This window comes from Branchiostoma floridae, chromosome 1 (assembly GCF_000003815.2).
Source record: "Branchiostoma floridae strain S238N-H82 chromosome 1, Bfl_VNyyK, whole genome shotgun sequence".
NCBI classification, from domain to species: Eukaryota; Metazoa; Chordata; class Leptocardii; order Amphioxiformes; family Branchiostomatidae; genus Branchiostoma; species Branchiostoma floridae.
Genome location: NC_049979.1, coordinates 24,852,833 through 24,869,778, shown reverse-complemented (window position 1 = coordinate 24,869,778; position 16,946 = coordinate 24,852,833). Strand labels below are relative to the sequence as shown.

At 39.4% G+C, this 16,946-nt stretch overlaps 1 protein-coding gene across 2 annotated transcripts in view; it reads right to left on the bottom strand.

Annotated features, from left to right (window-relative positions):
* LOC118421142 (calmodulin-A-like) overlaps nucleotides 1–16,946 on the bottom strand; it is a 60,921-nt gene that overhangs the window by 19,496 nt on the left and 24,479 nt on the right. For both annotated transcript variants that reach the window (XM_035828306.1, XM_035828314.1), the window contains exon 3: nucleotides 1,092–1,235. In XM_035828306.1, coding sequence (XP_035684199.1) covers nucleotides 1,092–1,235 — 144 coding nt within the window. The remainder of the gene's footprint in view (nucleotides 1–1,091; nucleotides 1,236–16,946) is intronic.

The following is a 16,946-nucleotide window of genomic DNA, read 5'->3' as shown; positions in this document are numbered from 1 at the left end:
ACGGATGCATGACCAGAGGTTTCGTCAGAGAAGGCACTTGATGGCATGTACACCGGAATGTTAAGGAGAGCTCTAGATGTTTCATGGGAGGATCATGTAAGGAATACAGCACTATACGGTAACCTGTCTAGACTGTTATAAGATCAGGTAAAGGCGTATGCAGCTCTCAGACACCCAGAACTAGTGGCAAGTGAGCTGATCTTATGGGAACCGGTCCAGAGCAGGAGAAAACCCGGCAGGCGAGAAATACCTTTGTAGACACACTCAGGCGAGATTCCGGGCTCGACAGACAGAGCAGCATACCCGAACTAAGATCACTGATGGAGGATAGGGAGGAGTGGAGTAGGAGGGTCTAGCAATTATCATCCTCGGGCAAGAATTCTAAACTATTTTTCATTGCATAAAAGTAGGAACGTTGACATTACGAAAACAATATTTTCACTCCGTACCAATCGTGAAAATAAAAATAACTTTGACTCTGCCAACTAGCAATGGACATCTTTTTATGAAATATGCCTATATAACTAAGGAGCAATGCAGTTTTTATACCCGGTAATTGTGTCCTATTGATATAATAGTCACTGTCGACATAGAATATGAACCTTGAGTGTAGCTGCCGTTGATATTTACACTCAGCCAATAGCAATAAAACAGCGAGTCAAAATAACCGTTGGTCCTCTTTGTTCAAACTGTCTATACTCTAGCAGGGCTCGAAATGCTTTTTCTGCATACCTGCACTGGTGCAGGTAACATTAAAAATTACCTGCACCAGACAGATTTTAACTGCACCACTCTGAATTTAGGAAATATGGATCATATTAAAATTGTTCAGGAACCATTGCTATTTTTTCTTTTATACTTCATAGGCGGTAACAGTCAATGCAGCTGATAACAATCCATATACACCTACATTATCGAACATCTATGTATAAAACCCAGTACATGGACCAGTGCAGGTTAGGTGCAGGTAGATATCACAAATACCTGCACAGCTCCAATTTTACCTACACTAACCTGCATATGCAGGTGGTATTTCGAGCCCTGTCTAGTCTAATCTTCATCGACGTGTCTATACTCTAAACACCACTGACCGTCTGTATCGATGTCGTGCAGCATTTCTTTCAGCTCGTCCTCGGACGGGAACTGGCCCAGGTTGCGCATGACGGTGCCGAGTTCGTCGATAGTGATGGAGCCGTCACCGTCCTTGTCAAAGAGTTTAAATGCATCCCGGTATTCTAGCAGAAGAAAACATTCAAACAGGGCAAATGTATTAGCAATGCGTAGAATGTAACCTTAAAATTATATATTTTGGAATATTTTCAGCATTAGTTCCAGCTATCTATTATTCCAGGCATTTCTGACAAAATAGCTTGGTAGTCACTCCAAAGTGGTGAGTATGTCAGTCCACACATTGCCGCACAATGGTAATCTTCCATAATTTGTAACCTGATTTACAGGCTTGTACATGCCTCCTTCTGATTTTCAGATATTTATAGAGACCGTATGAAACCAAAGGATAACATGTTCTTCTTATCATCCACAACCACGATAGTAATATTCAACCAGAGTTCGGCGACCTCATACCTCCATGAAATATATAGAGCTTTTGTAAATTTCATGCAATAGACAAACACATTAACAAGTTATACATGGTGCTGTTACTAACGTACATCTCTCACTCACTCATGGCAGGTATTATCGCTCTTACTAACGTACATATGTCAGAATGATTAAATTCCCATCATTAATCATAAAGCGGTTTTGCAATTTTTACATAAATTATGCAAGGAAGTTCCTCATTACCATACTTGGTATCTGCTTATATTCCACCTATCATAATTAACATATGTTACATTTATGGAAGTCAGTTATTGAAAACAATGGAATTATACAATTTCCTCATTAATTACGCAAATTAAATCCTCATTTGCATAACATGTATATCATTATAAACATCTTTGCCTAAGCTACCTGCATGCTTAAAATGATGCTAATCCGTTATTCCTTTCTGCAGTTATCCTCTTTGGAATGTCTTAACAAAAACGCCCCTGCAGTTTAAAAATTAAATGTTAGTGGACTGAAACTTGCCCCACTTTGTTATAACACTGAAAGCTATCCACCACCCAAATGTAAAGACCATATCACGTCCGGGACAAGAGATACGTAGAAAAACTGCTATGATACAATATTCTCATTACGTTTATGAAGGTTAGACATCCAGGTAAGCAATATTCAAATACAATTCAATCTCTACAACTGGATAAAAAAAAACGGATATTTACTTCCGGACGTTTCGAGTGACATCCATCACTCTTCTTCAGCAAAAGCAAAATGAACTAGTCATGTACATGTACTCCTATTTTGCATAATAGTATTTCATTTGTACAAAATTGTGACAACAAGATACAAATCATTAAAATCCGTTGATCCCTTCTTGAGTTATGAAAGTCCTTTTTACTAAAAATCCTACCCATTTTGCTAACTGGGAACTACTTGGTACGGTCCGCCCGTCTGGAAAGTGACGGGTCAGGGAGTCTGACCCGTGGGCCTTGGAAAACCTTCAACTGTCAGGTACAGCTGCGAGGGCTGGAAGGAACCAAACCAGACTGGGGATTTGTTTTGCTTCAGCAGTTTTTGACAAAAATGCCCCTGCTATCCCAAGTAGCCGCTAGTGGGCCCAAACTTATGTCACTTCTTCCTGAGCACAAGAGCTACTAATATCTAACACGCCAAAATCGTGACCATAGCTTGTTCAGAACACGAGATAGCGAAACCTGAAGTTACGCTGCAGTACCAAGGGAAACCGCTAGGGGGCCCAAAATCTAATCATTTCCAGCTTTTATCACACACTACCAACACACCATGTATGAAACCAATTCACCCAGCCGTTCTTGAGTTATCTTGTTCACAGACAAACGCAGGGTAAAATACCTACCTCCATTTCATGGAGGCAAATAACAAACACGAACGCATAAGTATACAATTTTCCTGTTGTTGGACATTGCGCCATCAAAATATCATTCTTCAGTTTCCAGAATTGTGTCGCATGGTAATACAATGATGACTGTCGATGAGGTCACATCAAACATGCTAAACATTTCGGAACAAAGCACAGTAGGACGTAGTAAGCGGCAGTTTGAGAAAATCATAATGATGAAGCAGTTCTGCAGTTACACAAGCAACTGGATATTACTTTGGAAAATGGTCAGACGTTTCAAGTAGCAACCCTATCTTGACCTTGTCTTACTTGTTACTTCCATGTAGATGGAAGTACTGTTTTATGGTTAAATGGTTTACAATGGTTTTTGGTAGGTGGGTAGGAGGGTGTGTGGTGATGGTGAAGGTCCATATGGCCTTGTTCTTGTTTCACATTTGCGAAGGACTCCAAGCAGATGGGGGGGTCTATGTTCTTGTCTCAGCAACAAACACATTACAGCAATATCAATGCTGGAGTTTTCATACATATTGTGAAGCAGGTGTGATCAAAATTATTGCCTCCATCCTGAGCTTGTATAATAGAATGCTATGGAGGCCAAAGTGCAAGTTGACCAGATACCAGAATGTAGAAGTTGGAGAATGTACAGCTTTTGTATACATCCATAAATCACTGGTCTGAAGTCTCTCTCCTCCTTGCTTAAACGGATAACGTGCATCAGAAAAAGGTCAGCGTTATGATGGTCAGGTAGGCTGTCAGTACTGTGAATGCTGATATAACGTCTCAATAAGTCTTGATATGTGTATGATACCAAACATCACAATCTTAGCTGTGATCTGATAGTAGTAGTAGTAGACATTCCTCCTGGAAGCCTGAATTTGCGAGATATTACAATATACATACAAAGAACAAACTGTGAACGAGATATTAAAACAATATAAAATCGTGATAGATATCCTTGTTCATGACATTGTAATTGACTACTTGCCTGAATGATAAAGATGTATTGTTTTCGCTCGTCTGTATTTTTGCATATTTGTCAGCATAACGTAAGACCCTATGGATGGGTTATGATGGTATTTTGGGTGTGGATATATAGGTGTTGTGAACCTAAAGAACAGGTTCGATTTTGGGCCCCTTGTGTGTGACATTGGTACGTACTGCAGCAGAGCTGGTCTTAAAGTTTTCCCAGTCTTATTATTCCACGGTACTCTTAGCTCTTTTGTAGAGTTTTTTCTTCTTCTTGATTATACGATTACGAGCCGACTTAAACCACTGACAGCGATTCTTATTAGAGAGTCTTTTTCTGGAGTACATGTTGAGAATCAATTGTTTGAGCCCTTTTGGGAAGTAGTTCCAGTTGTCTTCTACCGAGTAGTTAGTTGGGACTCTTTCCTTGAATTGTTTTTCTAAGTTTTTCAGCCCTTCTATCCCCGCTGTTTTTCAGTTTTCTTGTATATATAAACTGTACGCGTTTTTTTACTATTGTGTTTGACGTGGGACCGTTATGGTCGCTTATCAGGATTAGAAACTAAAGCCAAGCCCAGAATGTTGTGGCCGCGTATCCGGGTCAATGCCACCTGGGACAGGCTAGAGCTCTGTATGTGTACGACCTCTAGATATTTCTCGTTTAGTCCCATACCATACTGGGTGTGAGGTTGACTGTCGGCGTTACTGAGCTCCAGCAAATGTCCTGCATATTGAAGTCCCCGCAATACCCCCCCCCCCCCTCCTTGGCTGTTACGATCTTTACGATATATATCATAGCCTTCTGGGAATATCTCTGCATTTGTATAATCAGGGACTAGGTGCGACTAATTGCCGCAGATAACATCAGGGTTTTCTGTAGCTACTAAGGCCCTAAACTCGGATTTTTTTTCCACTCCCCTTACACTCCTGCAGTTCAAAGATAATATGAGTAGGTGCTGCCCGGGGATTGGGTAGTGTAGGGAGATAAGGTGGGGGTAGGGTTGGAGGATGGGGTGCTGTTATAGAGTTGTTTACTGTGGACGCTGTGGGTATTGGAACCTGATGTACACATATGAGATGCAATTATGCAAATTAGGACTTAATTTGTATATGAGGGAGTTCTATAATTCCAGTGTTTTTCATAATAGGACTTAACCTACATGTAATCATGGCCAAATATAAAACGAACAGATACTAATTATGTAAAATGAGGTCAATATTTGCATAATTGACGCCATGATTCCTAAGAAAGAACAGATTTAGAATTATATACTTGTGACATGTGTAAGGTAGTTAGACGTGAATACCACCATGCTTGCATTATGCAAATGTATACGACATTTTTATAACATGTAGAAAAAAGCCCTAAATATTTCATGGAAGTATGAGGTCTCAGAACTCTTGTTTCCTATTAGGCTTTCTAAACTTTTTTACCTCCATTACATACCAATTCATAGTTACGGTATTAACTCCGGTAAAGGCACCTCGTACTTTAGATGGTGAAACCCAAAGGTTGCTCCGCGTTGATGGAGGCGCAGTGCTGTTTACCAGTGAGGTAAGACCGGAACTAGTCAAGTGTGTGGTACTGTATGCCATATCTGGACATCTTCTGGGGAAGGATGGAATGGTCCAGTGTGTCAAATGTCTTTGACAGGTCAATGAACACTTCTCCGCAAGAGAAGTCAGTTTTGCGGAGAAGTCAGTTCACCGTCGTTCAGTGCATAGAACCACGTCTAAGCAAGGACGTTATATACAAGATAAAGTCACATCTGTTATGTATTGTCACTTTGTATGTCTCTTTATGTTTTTAACTGTACGTATGCAATGTGTAAATATGTATGTGACCACAGGAAGCATAGCCTCTAATGAGGCTAATTGTGGATCAAAATAAACTCAAACTCCTTGCTCTCAGTTCGTAAGTGTACAGCTGTTTGGGCTGAGTGTCCTGGTCTGAAGCCAGACTGAACTTGTGAGAGAATGTTGTTGGTTGTCAGGTAGTCGTAGAGTTAGTTCGCACAGCTGTTTCAAGGATTTGGAGACGGCGGACAGGATGCTGATGGTTCTGTAGTTGTTTGAGACATGAGCTCGCGTACATCTTCAGAGCGGGCAGTCAATTCCTTTTACCAGGAATTTTTTCACCGGAGCTTGTTTGTTGCAAACTAACTCAACTTCCACGCACTTCACACGTCCTGAGCAGAATCAAAGACAGCAAGCCTGCACAAAGGTACCATGGACTTGCTAGGTCGTTTTTAAAAAGTTCCTCGTCAAACGTTTGGAAGATTCTTGCTGAAATACATTTAGGTGGGGGTTTGGGTTGTTTTATGCCCCAATACGAGTAGATCAGGTGGCGGTCACTCAATCCACAAGCCTCTCTTTAAGTACTTTCTAGGGTTGGATGTAAGGATGACGTTCAGCTGTTTCCAGCTTCTCGTGTTGACGTTATGAGATTGCCAAGGTCGTGCAGGTATCTAAGAAATGTCAGGTCTTTGGATGGACCCTTGTTCTGGAGGAGGCTGCAGTTCAAGTCTCCCATTATGGATACTTCCCCATTTGTGTCAAATGCCCTTTCTAGGCCTTGTCTGAAAGTGGTGACGAAATTGTTATCGGTCGGTGGTAGGTATGCGCAGGTGTTTCGACTTTGGGGTCAGTTAGATCCATAGAGCTTCCATCAGCACAAAGATCGTTTCGTTCTTTGAAAGCTAACGAATCCTTGATGTGAATTGCTATTCCACCACCGTGTCTTGAACCTCCATCCTTTCTCAGGAGTACGTAGCCAGCAGGTAGCTGAATGACATTGTCGAGAAAATGTTCACTTCAGTCAGGCCAATGATGTCCATCTGTCTTTCTGTGGAAAGGATCTGCAGATCGGTGCGTTGTGCTGGAAGGCTACGAATGTTCTGGTGTGTCAACATGTGGAATTTATGGCATTTGACAACGCCTGCATAAGCTGGGTTCACAGTACATTCAAGTACGTATGAGGTCCGTGTGGAATTCGTACCCTCTACCGGGCTCTACGTTGCTGAAAAATAGTAGAAACTGGAATTGGAAAAATACAAACACAAGTTAACATGCCAGCGGAGTTAACTGTCCGAAGAGTATAATTTGCGACCAGCTTGCGACTACGCTGACATGTTATCTGGTTATATTTGTCCAATTTCTATTATTTTTCCAGTGACCAGTGGGGCCTGGTAGAGGTTACGTAATCTACGCCCATGTGAACTTACCCATAGGGAAATATCTTAAATAATGTCTGGATGTTAGAATTTCCTCCAAAGAGTGTAAAAGCGCATTCTCACCTACGTGCGTATTCCGGACGCACCCAACCCAACCCATAGCTAGTGTCAGTTCTGCCTCACCCAGCCGCCTTATGCTAGATGTAACTCGTCTGTCAAAAATAAAAGGACAATCCGAGACTAGATACAAACAACTGTGCGTACTATCAATCAAAAAATGTATAAGCAACTTTACCAATTCTCTACTGAACTTTGCAATTACTAACTATAATTCGGGTCTGTATTGAAACTTGCGCGAGGCTGGGAGCCCCTTTGTTTCTGTTTGCTCACCGTGAAGTAAAGACACCGCGAAGACCCCATCTTCCCCTACCGCGAATTTAAGCCCCCTCCCACCTGAATGTCTACATCGGCATCCAATGAAGGAATAAGCAAAGCAAAGAGCCCACCAATCACCAAGATTATTGCGTTTTATAGATACCCTGGCAAACGGCTCTATCCATGTTACTAGCCATTACTGTAACTGCGGAATCCATGGTCATACGTCACCCGTCATCTTTTCTTGATTTTTGTAAGACCTTTGATTCACTACAAATAATCGGCAATAGAAAAACATCACAAGCTAGATGTAATTACTGTGATGAAGGAGGGTGAGATTAGATTACAGCCTTGACTAAGTGGGTAACAAATGGCCCTTGCAGGTTTCGCAAACACATAACTACATTTAGCCAAATATTTTTCTTTTTAATACGTTTGCTCTCGTCTTAGGTAATCAAGTCAGTCATCGCTACGTGTATCACATATCTTTAAAAATGCTATATCCGTTTGCTGTTTTGAATGTTGATAAGTCAGCGGTATAGCTGAATGGAATTTATATTTTTCGGATGCCAAGATATCAATATCATTTTAGGAAATGGATCCGAATGTCTAGGTGCTCAACTCAACCTGCCTTATTGAATTCCGTGCGAAACGCGCTGGCACTGTACATCTCGTCTGCTGGTGCCAGTGTTATCTAAAAGTAAAACGGATGAGTCTCCCAGGACGGATTATGTCCTAAGTAATTGCTTCCAGGACAAATAACCAATCAGGGACACACCACTGACGATCAGTTAGGGGGTTGGAGGAATGTCTATGAAATGGAATGAACATTAATATGGGTAGTTTGCAAGGACCCCCAGGGCCAGTGGTTTGTTAAAGTAAAGCTATGAACGTGCACGTGCATAATGTGTTCCCCTGTGGAGTTATACAGATGAACTCAAAGTTACTTGGCAACTTTAATGTTTAACCATCAAACATTAAAGACATATTTTTTCTAGCCTGTGTATGATGTACACAATCCGGTTCTGTGAAGCATTGAAACATTATTTTTTCTGGCCAATGCTACAGAGTGTCTGTCTCACGTGACGTCATAGTCACATGAAAGTTTGGTAGAAAAGTAACGTTTGAAGGCTTCAGTGTAAACCATACACAGTATAGGTAATACAGTGTGTCTATAAGGTTTCAATGGTGTCCATGCCCCCCCCCCATATCTCCCCACCAATCTCTCTATGAATGTCTTCAAAAATGATTTTGACTAATTACTTTATGATCTGTAGATCATGTTTATTACCTTTGCCAGAATGGCTAAGGTTATGTTTTGGGCTTGTGAGTCTGTGTGTGTGTCTGTGTGTCTGTCTGTTAACAGCATAACTCAAGAAGTCTTGGATGGATCCCGATAATATTTGGTAGGTGGGTAGGGGTCGGGAAAACGAAGGTCAAGTTCGATAATGGGCCCCCTAGCGGCTTGCTAAGGCAGAACCTCAATTTTTGATATCTCGTATATGTTCTGGACATGCTGTGATCATGATTTTTGAGTGGTAGATAGCCCTCGAGGCAGAGAGTAAGTGCTGTGAGTTTGGGCCCCCTAGCGGAACTGCAGGCGCCGGTTTCCTTTCAAACTTTGGATGAGAATAACTCTACAATGTGTTGACGGATCGTCATGATTTTTGGTATGTAGATAGAATGAGTAATGACTTACATAATGGTATACTAATTATGCAAATCAGCAGCTAATTTGCATAATTAATGAGGAAAAATTATAAATCCACTACATTCCATGATAGGACTTTCAAACTTGTCACATATGTAGCCGGGAAGGAGAGAAATGTCGACAGATATCAATTATGCAAATGCTGACCTCATTTGCATAATTAATGAGAAAATATGAACATGTTGACGGATCATCATGCTTTTTGTATGTAGGTAGCGTAAGTGAAGACCTACATAATGAGATAACAATTATGCAAATCAACAGCTAATTTGCATAATTAATGAGGATATTTTATAAATTCACTACATTCCATGATAGGGCTTTAAAACTTGTCACATATGTAGCTGAGAAAGAGAGAAATGTCAATACATATTTATCATGCAAATGATGATCTCATTTGCATAATTAATGAGAAAATATTAACGTGTTGACGGATCGTTATGATTTTCGGCATGTAGATAGCCTAAATGAAGACTTATATAATGTGATACTTATTATGCAAGTTAACAGCTAATTTGCATAATTGATAAGGAAAAGTTCATAAATCCACTGCATTCCATTATAGTACTTTCATCAAAGTTGTCACATATGTAACTGAGAAAGAGGGAAGAGAGTAAGAGGTGTATTTAAAGACTTAAGTCAGAATGAGTCAAGAATGGATCAAAGGATCATCATGACTTTTGGTATGCTGATAGCTTAAGTAATGCTTGATACAATTTGATATCAATTAATTGTAAATTGGGATCTAATTTGCATAATAAATGCCGAAATTTTATAAACCAACTCCAAGCATTTAATTATAAAGAAAATGAAATGAGTAACGCATTTGTCTACAGACATCATTCTACATAACAAACCTGGTTTATTTGGCAAAGGTATGTGTTCGTGGAACTCTAGTTTTGTCTAATTTCAGTTTTTGATGTTAAGATATTGTAACGTTATGAGGATCACTGGGTTATATTATTTTCACTTGGTTTATTATTGTTTGATGTATAATCTTCATGCCCATTTATTTGTATTATAATTTGTAAATTTTGACGGGGGGGGGAGAGTTTGTATAAGCCACATGGCTTTTTTCTCCCCCCTTGCACGTTCTGTTGTTTTCTATAATTTTCTGTATATCATCATTTTTTAAAGTGCAAAATAAAATCAATCAATCAATCAAAGTGTAGCACACATTCTCACACAGATGAATGATAAGTGTCGCGCATGGTCTCCCTAGTGTACAGCAATGTTTGCCTGTTTATGCAGAAATGCTTTCAGTTGCAATAGTACAGTATAGTAGAAATTTAACTACCCGACCTAGACCTAGACATAATAACGGCAATATTCAACAACAACAACAATATCAGTGGCGTACAATACTTGTAGAATCAGGGCATGGGTACATTTGCACAGTTGAATAGGCGAACCATGTACGGAATGGCACTAGTCTTATAACGTTCAGTTCTACACTTAGGAACGTCCAGCTTGTGAGCGGAGCGGGTTTGTCGGCAGCTGATGTTCATTCTTGTGGGTTGTCGAAGATGGCGGTACTGTTCAGACACTAAGAGTGATTTTGCTAACTTGAGAGTCTTGAGCAGAGTCGAGAGTCTGGAATGAAGGGATGGCAGGCCGAGCTGTGCACACACATCTGACTGAATAGCCGGCGTAGTCACGTCCCATGATGATGCGTACCGCTCTCACTGGATACGTTCTATCTTGTTCTATCTCAGCTGTGTGGTTAACCCTGGGTGCCAGACTGGGGCTGAGTACTCGGTCACGGAGCGAATGTAGGAAGTGTAAACAGTAACAAAGTCTTCCTTCGAAATGTGGAAATGTTTCAATCTGCGTAAAAGAAACAGGCGCTTTGTTGTAGGTGGATGTGTGCCATGATGAGGCCTCCTGTCACTCTAAATTACAGACGTATCGTGCCACTCCTGAAATTCAAGCATCCCAGAGAGACCATCGAAGAGAAATATGCCGTTTCCTTTTGACAGGCTTCCGTTAATGGAACATATTTTGAGTTCTCACATGTCTCAGGTATACTAGAAACCGATATTTAGGAAGGGGTCTGTAGTGATATATGGCATCACGCACATAAAACGACATAACAGCAATTAAAATCATTGTTGACACATTCTTTCAGTGCCCTAAAGACGTTTCTTAAGAGCTGATGTCTGTAAAAACCAAGCAAAATCAGAAAAAGTTGGCCAAACTCAAAAAATCGATTTTCCTTAAATTTTGTGTGGTGGTAGGGCCTTGGTCCAAACCTACAAAAATGGCAAAGTTTTAGATCTGCGGTCACCGGTTGCCATGGCAACGGCCATTTTCAAAATGGCGGATTTTCACCAAGGGACGGCCTTGGTCGCGTCCAAAATAGGCCTCCTTTGGACTCCTGTAGCCCCCACAAATTAACAGATATTTTATCGATTCTCGCATATGTTATTACCCCTATTCTAATGAACAAAATGATATATAGTGATGCTCAAAATAATTTTGTGGTCAGGTGCAGTAGATGTTTAAAAATGATGTGTTTTCGTGAATTTCCAAAATTGGCAAAAATCCATTTTTTGACCATTTTTATTGACCATTAGCTCATTATCAGGCAAATCAATTTGCTTCATTTTCGGCACAGTTATAGTTTGAACCTTTGTATACATCATATGTAAAAATAAATTGGGGCCTTTTACGTATCGGACCGTGGTGGCCCCCAGAGTAAACCAATATTTCCATTTCAAGAAAATCGTAACCATAGAATTATTCCTGGAAAAACAGTCATAGCTTACCAGAAATGAATCTCATTATCATTGTATGTAACAGAGGAACTTACCTATCACTTATAAAAGCAGGGTTGTTTTAGATTTTTTATAATTGCCTTTAAAATGATTTTATTGAGTTTTTTTGGTCGTTTTTAGACCAAAAAATGTATCTTTTGGCCCCAGCACTCTGGTATTACAACCAAATGACCTGAAATTTGGTATGGGAATGTCCTGGACATGTACACACATGGGTTGATAACTGGTTTGCCATATGATAGAACAAAATGCTGAATTTTGTGACTTATTTGGGGCATTTTCGGTCCAAAAACTACATTTTTGGCCCCAGCACCCTGGTTTTACAACCAAATGACCTGAAATTTGGTATAGGAATGCCCTGGACACATGCGCACATGGATTCAATAACACTTTTGGCATACTGTTCAAAAAAAAGCAAAAGTTTGTGATTTTTGGTTTATTTTTTTCCCAAAAAAGTACTGGTTTTTACAACTGAATGACCTGGAATTCGGTATAGCAATGCCCTGAACATATGCACACATGGATTCAATAACATGTTTTACATACAGTACAACAAAATGCTTAATTTTGAGATTTTTGCCATTTTTTTTTTACCAAAAAAAAAAGTCATTTTCTTGCTCCTGTTCCCTGGTAAATAACCAGTAAAAAACCGGTAAAAAATTGGTATAGGAGCACATTGGAAATGGCTTTTATAACCCGTTTTTGCATACAGTGCAACAAAACGCTTAATGTTGTAATTTTTGGTCATTGCTTTACCCAAAGTACATTTCTAGCTCCTGTTCCCTATTAGGCATTACAGGCAAATGACCTCCTGGACTCCAAAAACCCCCACAAAGTAAGAGATATTCTATTGATTCCCGTATATGTTATTACCCATATTCTAATAAGAAAAGTGATATTAAGTTATCCTCGAAATGTTTTTGTAGTGAGGTGCAGCAGATGTTAAAAGATGACGTGTCTTTGTAAATTGTAAATTGCCAAAAAGTGTTATTAAAGTGTCCAGGGCACTCCCATACCGAATTTCAGATTATTTAATTGGAGAAACAGGTTATTTTACAGGAGCCAAAATGTTTTTTTTGTAAAAAAAAATGGCAAAAAACACACACAAAATTCAGCATTTTGCTGTACTGTATGACAAGCATGCCCTGGACATATGTGCGCATATGTCCAGGGCATTCCTATACCAAAGTTCAAGTCGTCTAAATTTTTTTAGTTGTGAAACCAGGCTACAAGAGCCAAAAATGCACTTTTTTGTTTAAAAAAAATGGCCCAAAATAACAAATTAAGCATTTTGTTGTATTGTATGCCAAACGTGTTGTTATTGGATCCATCAGTGCATATGTCCAGGGCATTCCAATACCGAATGCAGGTCATTCAATGGTAAAGCCAGGGTACAGGAGCCAAAAATGTACCTTTTTTTTAGTAAAAAAAATGACCAAAATTAAGCATTTTGTTGCACAGTATGCCAAAATTATTATTGACTCTATGTGTACATGTGTCCAGGGCATTTTTATACCGAATTTCATTTACTTGTAAAACCAGGGTTTAATGGGCCAAAAATGTACTTTTGGGGCCAAAAATTACAAAAAGGAGCCAGAAATGTACTTTGGGTAAAACAATGACCAAAAATTACAACATTAAGCGTTTTGTTGCACTGTATGGAAAAACGGGTTATAAAAGCCATTTCAAAGGCGATTCTACATTTGTATACCGATTTTTTACCGGTTATTTACTTGGAAAACCAAGGAACAGGAGCAAAAAAATGACTTTTTTGTAAAATAAATCTCAAAATTAAGCATTTTGTTGTACTGTATGTAAAACATGAATCCATGTGCGTATGTGTCCAGGGCATTCCTATACCAAATTTCAGGTCATTTGGTTGTAAAACCAGGGTACTGGGGCCAAAAATGTAGTTTTTGGGCCAAAAATGCCCCATAAAAGTCACAAAATTCAGCATTTTGTTCTATCATATGGCAAACCAGTTATCAACCCATGTGTGTACGTGTCCAGGACATTCCCATACCAAATTTCAGGTCATTTGGTTGTAATACCAGGGTGCTGGGGCCAAAAGATACCTTTTTTGGTCTAAAAACGACCAAAAAAACTCAATAAAATCATTTTAAAGGCAATTATAAAAAAATCTAAAACAACCCTGCTTTTATAAGTGATAGGTAAGTTCCTCTGTTACATACAATGATAATGAGATTCATTTCTGGTAAGCTATGACTGTTTTTCCAGGAATAATTCTATGGTTACGATTTTCTTGAAATGGAAATATTGGTTTACTCTGGGGGCCACCACGGTCCGATACGTAAAAGGCCCAAATTTATTTTTACATATGATGTATACAAAGGTTCAAACTATAACTGTGCCGAAAATGAAGCAAATTGATTTGCCTGATAATGAGCTAATGGTCAATAAAAATGGTCAAAAAATGGATTCACGAAAACACATCATTTTCAAACATCTGCTGCACCTGACTACAAAAACATTTTGAGCATCACTATATATCATTTTGTTCATTAGAATAGGGGTAATAACATATGCGAGAATCAATAAAATATCTGTTAATTTGTGGGGGCTACAGGAGTCCAAAGAAGGTCTATTTGGGACGCGACCATGCCTTCCCTTGGTGAAAATCCGCCATTTTTAAAAATGGCCGTTGCCATGGTAACCGGTGACCGCAGATCTAAAACTTTGCCATTTTTGTAGGTTTGGACCAAGGCCCTACCACCACACAAAATTTAAGGAAAATCGATTTTTTGAGTTTGGCCACCCTATGCTTGGTTTTTACAGACAGAGCCTCTTAAGTTTGAAGTAAATGATCAGTAATAGTATGGTGATACTCAAGAATGATAATATAGTTTGGCATCCTTGGCTCCATGTTAATCGGACCAATGACTAGAACTAGAGTTTGGCGACCTCATGCCTCCATGAAATATTTAGAGCTTTTGTACTAACTTACACATCTAACGTTACATGATTTATGCATGGTGATGTTTATCTTTGACTAACATACACACGTCACAAGTATGAAATTCCCATCATTAATCATTAAGCGGTTTTACAATTTCTTAATATATTATGAAAAATAGTTCCTTATTTGCATATTTGGTATCTGTATATGTCCCACCTTTTGTCCCATATGTATAGCTTTTTCCAACTTGTGTGAAAATGCTGTACACATTTGCATAATCCAAGCATGGTGTTGTTCAAATTTAACTAACTTACACATGCCACAAGTATAAAATTCTAAGCATTTCTTTCTGAGGAATCATGGCATTTTTGCATCAATTATGCAATTGGGGTCCTCATTTGCATAATTAGTATCTGTTGATTTTATATTTGACTATCAACCCATGTACCAAATATCACGGCAAGCGAGTGGGGTAAGGAGCGCTCCCGGTGCCCAGCCTACCATATTGGCACGATAGGCTGGGCACGAGGGGCTGTATCATTATACGCGTGGGGGGCCTTACCTAACTAGGAAAACACATTTTCAATCAATTCATTTATGTTTTTATCGCTAGAGCACCCCTTCTCTGATTCTCAATCATTAGTTTTTAACAAATGAGTTGAATTACTCAAAAGACACACATTAGGTATCATAGAGACCTTGGTCAGGAGAGGCTGAAACTATAGGCTTTCTCCTAACTGGGAAAAACAGATTTTCAATACATATTCTAATGTTTTCTATCACTACATTACGCCCATTCTGTGATTCTCAGTTTCAGTTTCAGTTTATTTATTTTACCAGGAATACATCTCAGGTCAGCGTAGACCTGTTTTCAGGCAATCCTGGGCACACCTGTGGCCCTGACACACCAGAATGACACATGCGCATACATAAAAACAACACAATAACAATAAATAACAACACACTGTAAAAATAGCGTTACTAAGCCATTGGGTGTAATTGGCGCCAAATGTCCTGATTCTCAATCATCAGTTTTTAACAAATGAGCTTAATTACTCAAAAGACACACATTAGGTATCAGAGAGGCCGAAACTACAGACTTTCTCCTAACTGGGAAAAAAACAATTTTCAGTCAATTTTTTATAATGTTTTCTATCACTAGAGCAACCATTCTGTGATTCTCAATCATTCAGTTCTTCACAAATTAACTTAATTACCCAAATGAGACCCCTTAGCCCAGGGGCAGAGAGACTATGGTCACGAGAGGCTGAAACTATGGGCTTTTTGCCAACTGTGAGAAACAAATTTTCAATCAATTTAGATATTTTCTATCACTATAGAGCATCTATTCTGTCATTCTCAACCATCAGTTTTTAACAAACGGGCTTCAGTACTCTAAAGAGACCTATTGTAGCCTGTCTCATTCTTTAAGGGGACTCTTTTGAGTAATTAAGTTAATTTGTTAGGTAGAATGGACAGGGACGATGGAGCTGACCCTTATCTACCGTTACTGGGTGTCGCCTGTAAAGTAATGACCATAATGATGTGAATTTCGTTACACATTCGTAAAAGACTTTATACTTGACATCTAGGATTCAAAATCTGAGTTGTGCTTATTATTTTTGGATAAGGCCGAGGACTTCATTATTGATCACCCCTCGTATGTTGGGCTTGTCGCTGACCTTGACCCATGGCTTAATTTTCTGTAAGATCATTGACGAAAGTAGGTTCGACACGACCGTGACCCATCACCCGTCACGTCTCTGCGTGGATCTCAATTTCCGTCTAAAACGCCTAGTTTCCGAGTAGGGGAAGCATTTATGAAGGGAGAGAGAGACCGGATGAGGAGGAAGATATTGGACAGCTGCAATCTCCTGCAGATTATGGTTTCATCAGTCTTTATGTCTCCGGGAAACGTATTACGTATTACGCATTATTCATCGTCTCCTCATCAACCGTAACAGTTTCTAACATTTTGTTTACGGCAGATGAGATGACGAAGTAGAACGTACCTCAGGTCCCAGGTTGGGGATGACTATCAACATCCATTGATTCGTCCAATTCTTGTAGAGTAAACGACGACCTTAAT